A 6544-nucleotide genomic window follows, 5' to 3' on the forward strand; every position below is an offset into this window, starting at 1 on the left:
TCCCAGCCAGACAGCTCTTCCAAACACTCATCCCCATGTATGAGTCTTAGACCGGCTCTTCTTCTCGCTATTAAATAGTAAGAACATTCCACATGGCAGAGATGTTGTACATGGTTTGTTAAATCCTCCACTGAACACCTTTGGCTGTAGTTGCTTTTGAAAGGTACACAAAGCCCATGGAAGAGAAGGCAGAATTTTTGGGAAGAGGGTAGGAAAAATGGAATTTTTCTTAATCCTATTGTGTGTGGGACTACACCTGTACAAGCTAGTGGAGGAGTACCACTGCTGGCTCTGTAAGCAGCAGAGCTCTTTCTCCCTGAAACTGCAGCAGTGCCTTTCCTCTGCCCTGCTGAATGCCTGTTATCAGTCTGTCCCCAGGTCCTGCTGAGCTGTTTCCCTTTGTCTCCTTTGGACCATGACCTGTGTGTTGCCACATCTCTGTTACTGTCCCCAGAGCACCAAACAGCAGCAAAAGGCATGGTGGTTGTGTACTGTTGTGCTTTGCCCTTCCTGCACACTGTCACAGAGGGGTCAGGTGTTTCTCTCTGTAAATGTGGAGTATTCAAAGAATTTGCAGTAAAACCTGTATGACCCTGCCCCTGCTTCAAGTCGTGTGACACCAGTCTCTCCTGAGCAGAGCGTTGTCTGAAGTCAGAGTGAGGGCTTGTTCCAGCCCCTGACCAGGCCACCTCCAGGGAGAAGGATCTTGCACATCCATCTCCATGGACGAATAGGAAAGCTCTTGATTCCTGCATCCCCTGTTGCTCCTGGGTCAAACCCAAACACCATCCCTGTGTGGCATGAGTAGATGCTGCTGCTGGCACTGTATGATCTGTAGCAGGGCTTGACCATGGCATCCCTGCCTCTTCCTGCTACGCTGCAGGCAGTGAGGGACACACGAGCAGGGAGCACCCTGCACACCCAACTTGGTCACTTGATGCTCAGCTTGTTCTCAGCCTGAGTCTGAGCTTGTGTCCACAGAGTCAGGAGGACAGATGAGCTCGGGCTCAACACTGTGTGTAAAGATGTACATCTCACTGCAGTGACCAGGGAAGGCTGGTAAAAGCATGAACCTTTATCTTGCAGCTGAAGATGTGCAGATATGGGTCCCACCCGCTTGCTTCAGCGTTGGATGGAACTTGTGCAGCATAACTTGGGTGCTTGTGAAAGTGAATCCTTGTGTGTTAATGCTGTTTGTTCTTATTGCTCTTCTAGCTTCCATTTGCCCTGGTAACTGGCTGTTTTCCAAATACTCATATAATGGTTTGAGTTGGAAGGGACTTCTAAAGGTCATCCTGTGCCACTCCCCCTGCTGTGGTTTTTACTCCTTTTACTAGACCAGGTTTTGCTCTAGTCCAGCACTTTCAGGGATGTGCAGCCACAGCTTCTCTGGGCAACCTGTTCCAGGGCCTCACCACCTGTGTTGTAAAATGAGTCTTTTCTCTTGCTCCTGTGAAGCTGTGTGTACTGGGAGGGGTTGCAGTTATGTCTGCTGACACTCTGAAGCACTTGCTGTGATCTTGCCTTAGCTGCTCAGCACCAGCCCCATGCCAAACCAGCAGAGAAGGCACCAGAGCCGAGGCCAGCCTCTTGTGACAACTCCTACTTGAACAGGCTTTCATTCCAGCCCTGTAGAACCATTCCCTTAACCCATGCAGCAAGTGCTGACTTGTGCTGGTAGCAGCCAGTTCTCCACTCACCTGTTCAATCCACAGCAGCTGACAGAAAAATGGCTTTTTTTGCAGTCAATGGATTCCCACCCTGAGCAGATTGCCCTGCGCCCCAAGGAGTTCTTCTGCACCTATGACATTGAAGTCCTGACTGAAATGCAGGTAAGGAGAGTCCTGTGTGTGCCTGAAGGAAAGTGCTAGTATGCAAAGGCTGTATTTAGGGAATGTGGCCACTGTCTCTGTTCTTGGCTCACTGGATGCAACTGTATGAATGTTGGGTCTCCCCCAGCCCCCCTCTTTTTCCCAGGAGTGCAGGTTGCCTGTGCTTGTTCAAAACACAGCTCCTGTGTTCAAAACACAATGCTCCTGTGGGAAGAAGGGCACTCTGGTGTGACCATGATGTGGCTATCTGTGGTGACCATCATGTGTTACCTGCCATTCCTCATGTGGATCTGGGGAGCCAGGTGCTGTCTGATAAGGATAATCAGCCTTCAAACAGTGAAGACGATGGCTTAAATATTTCTCCCCATTATTTTATTTATATTGGGATTAATTTATTTATATTGGGAGACATTTGTGAGAATGCAACTAGGAATATTTAAGGTGTGGGTTGGCCAAACTGTGGACATGGTGGGGCTGAAACTAACAGACTAACTAAAAGCAACCAGCTAACTAAAACTGACATGGAGGACTAAAACCTGACAGACAAGTTGATGGGGCTGGGACCTCGGTGAAAATCTGGGATTTCTTCCCTTAACGTTATTTAGGAATGATTTTAGGTGGCGGCTGTGGATGTCAAGAACAAGATAGCTGTGTTCAAGGATGGGTTTAAGATGGAGTACAACAAGCTGCTGATAGCAACAGGAAACACGTAAGCTTCAGACAAACATCTCAAAGATCACGAGAAACTGTTTTATCTGAGAATGTGAGGAGCCTGGGGATAAGGGATGAAATGTGGCAGGTGAATTTAAACACTGGATTTGTTTGAGTATGGAAAAGTTAAGGAACACAAAATATATTGGAAATGACTGTATGTATCTACATCTATATATCATCATCTATTTATTTCATATATATCTACATCATGTATTATAGAATCACAGAATCACAGGATGGTTTGTATTGGAAAAGATCTTAAAATTCATCCAGATCCACCCCTGCTGTGGACAGAGAACACTTTCCACTAGACCAAGTTGCCCCAAGCCCCATCTAACCTGGCCTTGGATACTTCCAGGGGTGGTACCAGGACCTTGAACATATTTTCTTTAACAAAAGCTCCAAGGTGGAAGTATCCTAATTCTTTTAGAGAGCATTTTTGCCACATTGCTCTTCTTTTCACTCCTTGATAACACTCAACCCTGACAACCAGATAATTCATCCCTCTCAATTTCCATCTTTCATTTTTTGCCAACCTTTAAGATCTTTTTCAGCAATTAAGGTTTAACACTTTGCTATTGCAGCCTTAATTAGGTGTTGCTGTTGCCCCATTCTAACAGACCCTTTGGGAGCCTTGGGCCCAGAATAGGAATTTTCAGGACTGAACCTGGTCCAGCCATAGGGAAAGGTGGTATTGATGTGCTGGCATGCCGAGCATCACTCCAGATTGCTGTTATCACTTGTGCCCTGGAAGTAGTGGACCAGTTTGTTTTCGATTGGAGGTTTGTCAAAATTGGCAGTTTAAGCTGAAAATGAGGCATCCTGGCTCTCCTTCCTTGGTTCCTTACATCAAGCCATAAAATGAAGTAGGAGAAATACGGCCCCTGCATAATTTATCATCTGGGGAAGGAATGCTGTAGATCAGCCAAAGCAGGGACTCACATTGGAAACCAAAGTGCCACCAGTCATAGCCAGTGCCACAAGGTGTGAATAGCTGGTGCTAGGGTGTACAGGATCACAGCCAAAATGCCATGTGCACGAACCACCCAATTAGGATCAAAAGAGGATTAAACCTTTGGCAATAATTTCAAAGTCCTCATGCACAAGCTCCAGGTACACTGGGTTTTTTAGGGTACCTAAATTATTTAGGCACTTCTGTCCTGTTTCCAGATGTGAGTCAGTTATGCAGGGGCCAGATATTTAAAAATATATTGGCTACAGTAAGTGCCTGGGGAGCGCACAGTTAAGCTGCTACAGCATCAGCAGTGTACCCTTGGGAATGGAGAGTGTAGCCTACATCTGCAGAGCCTTATCAAACTTTCAATATCTGGCTCCAAAGTACTGCTGGAGGTTAGAGTGAGTTTTCTGTGTCCCATTAAGCTTCTAAAAAATTTGTGACATGCCAATAATTGAGCATAGGCTTGTAAAGCAATGCCTATCCTGCGCTGGCTGCACTACCCCAGCAAGGAGCTCCCCTGGACCTGTGGGTGTACACCAGTCCATGATGGGGTCTGGGGTGGCTGCTCAGCATCCCCTGCTCCACCACTTGCCACCAGCATCTGGGTTTTTCCATGTCATGTCTCCAGCCTAGAGAAAGGTGAAAAAAGGAAATTTGGGAATGTTCTTGGAGCCCTGGGAGGAGTGTCTGCAGTCCTGACTGGGCACTGAACCACACAGAGTTGAGAAAAGCAGCTGTATCACCCTCAGTGTTTTTCAGGCCCAAAACTCTCAGCTGCAAAGGTAAGGAGATGGAAAACGTTTTCAACATCCGGACGCCTGAAGATGCCAATCGTGTGGTGAAGCTGGCCACGAGCAAGAATGTTGTGATCGTGGGAGCATCCTTCCTGGGTGAGTGCTTGCCTGGCCCGTGGCCCTGTCCCAGCTCTCCACCTCTGTCTGCAGATGGGTAAAGTCCTTTGCCCAGTTTGTCACTGCCCAGTTAGAGGTAACGCTCCCATGAAATTGGACCTGGGCTAGTCCAACCTCCAGCCCCAGGTGTGTGTAAGGACATTTCCATGCCAGAGAAATTGATTTTTCAAAGAGACTGAGCTGGCATGGGCATAGATATTGCTGTTCCAGTCTGAAAAGTACATGGCAAGACAAGTACTGGTGCTCATGTGGGTCCAAATCTGGTGTGTCGAGAGTTGGCTTCAGTCAGAAGGGGCTTGTTGGTGGATGGGAGCCTGTGGGATTTTTCTCTTTTACATTTTAGTAGTGTGGTGAATTTTTAAAATGTGGAGGAAAAATCTTGTTTCTTTGATGACTCTTTTTGCTTGTTATGGTTCCAACAAAATTATTGTGGGTCCTAACAGAATAAGAGTGGATCCTGCAAGACTTAAACATAAATGGGAATTTATTATAGGATATTAATGATTTGTTTTTCTTCTTTTATAAAAGATAAACTTGTTTTCATGGTTGAATCAATATGATCTACAGAAAAGCATGTGGTATAGGGGGCCAATTGCAAACTGCAGGTCATCAAAAAGATTAATTTCCAAAAAACCCCCGCAGACAGAAGATGTCTTGGTGGAGGTTCCCATGCAATTCCCAGTACCAATATTCTACCATTCTGATGGGAGAAAACAGCTACTCCCAAGAGCAGTTTTCAGACTACAGCTGACGTTGTCCCAGCTGTAGGAGGAAGGTTTCCCTTGGCTGAGGTCCCTTGTTCCATGTTTTTCCCAGGGCACTTTGGAATTTCCTGGCTAGTTTCTCCCTTTGGTCTTTAAAACCTACATCTAAGAACACCTGAATTGGTGTGACCCCTGGTGTGATCAGGTCTGGTGGCTCCCCAGTTCTCCCAGGAGTGCAGCTCCAGCCTCCCCATTTGGAGCGGGTGAGGCTGCTCCTCGTCTGCAGCCAGGGACACAGGGCAGTGCTGGCTGGGCTAACGTGGCTCTTTGGACCTGCTTCTCTTCCCCAGGGATGGAGGTGGCCGCCTACCTCGCAGAGAGGGCCCACTCGGTGTCCCTGGTGGAGCTGGAGCATGTCCCCTTCAAGAAGTTCTTTGGGGAGAGGGTTGGCCGTGCTGTCATGAAGGTGACCTTGCTTTCTCATCTAGTGGGGGTTGATAACAGAGCAGATTTTGCTTGTTTCACTTATTGCACTAATTAATTTATTTCACATTTATTGACAAAGCTGTGATGACAGCAGTCAGTGAGAATGGGCTGTATTTTCCCTGTCATGGTCCATGTGCTATGGAATACCTCTAGAGCCATGTTGGGAATGTGGGGATGCTGACCTCCTTAGCAGTGCAGGTTGAGACAAGCCTGTAGGGTGGGCAAGGCAGTGTAGGGGGCAGCAGGACATCGGGACCAGGGTGGTTCAGGGCCCTGATGTCCCCTGCTCTGTCCCTTGTCCCCTGTCCAGATGTTTGAGAACAACAGGGTGAAGTTCTACATGCAGACAGAGGTGTCGGAGCTGCGGGAGCAGGAGGGGAAGGTAAGTGGTGGGCAGGGGCTCCCTGGGGGGAACTGCTGTGGCATCCCCCAGAGCTGCCATTCCCTTTCCTAGTGGGGTTTTGCTATCCCCTCTTTCCTATCTGCTGAAATTCATGTTCCTGGATTTGGCCCCCAGGAGCAAATGTGTGCCAGTGTGGTGTGTGGGGTGACTGCATTGATCCCACTCACCTCCTGCTGCTTTTCTAAGGAATTATGGTCAATTTGCATTTCACGAACGAGGTGAGCTGCCAGCTTGGCTTCCTGCTGCTACAGAGGAGTTTTGTCCCTAAAATAACTCTGATGTGCCCCCTGCCCCTTGTGTCTCCTGCAGCTGAAGGAGGTTGTGCTGAAGAGTGGGAAGGTCCTGCGTGCTGACGTCTGTGTCGTGGGTGTTGGTAAGGGCTGTGTGGGGGCTGAGCCACGGAGGGAGGGCAGAGAAGAAGTTGGAGGGGATGTGGCAGCAGAAAGTCACTGTGGCTGAGTGGCCAGGGGTACTGGAAGTGGTCTGCTAGCCCTGCTGGACTACCACACATGAGTCTGCATATCTAAAAAAGGCAT

The 6544-nt window shown here is 48.1% G+C and overlaps 1 protein-coding gene across 1 annotated transcript in view; it reads left to right on the forward strand.

The window, feature by feature from the left end:
- AIFM3 (apoptosis inducing factor mitochondria associated 3) overlaps positions 1-6544 on the forward strand; it is a 54694-nt gene that overhangs the window by 39074 nt on the left and 9076 nt on the right. Inside the window, 6 exon segments of the mRNA XM_066561908.1 lie at positions 1746-1832; positions 2450-2541; positions 4264-4394; positions 5470-5585; positions 5916-5987; positions 6318-6381. Of these exon segments, the coding sequence (XP_066418005.1) occupies positions 1746-1832; positions 2450-2541; positions 4264-4394; positions 5470-5585; positions 5916-5987; positions 6318-6381 (562 nt within the window).

The sequence above is a fragment of the Molothrus aeneus genome, chromosome 18, assembly GCF_037042795.1.
Source record: "Molothrus aeneus isolate 106 chromosome 18, BPBGC_Maene_1.0, whole genome shotgun sequence".
Lineage (NCBI taxonomy): Eukaryota > Metazoa > Chordata > Aves > Passeriformes > Icteridae > Molothrus > Molothrus aeneus.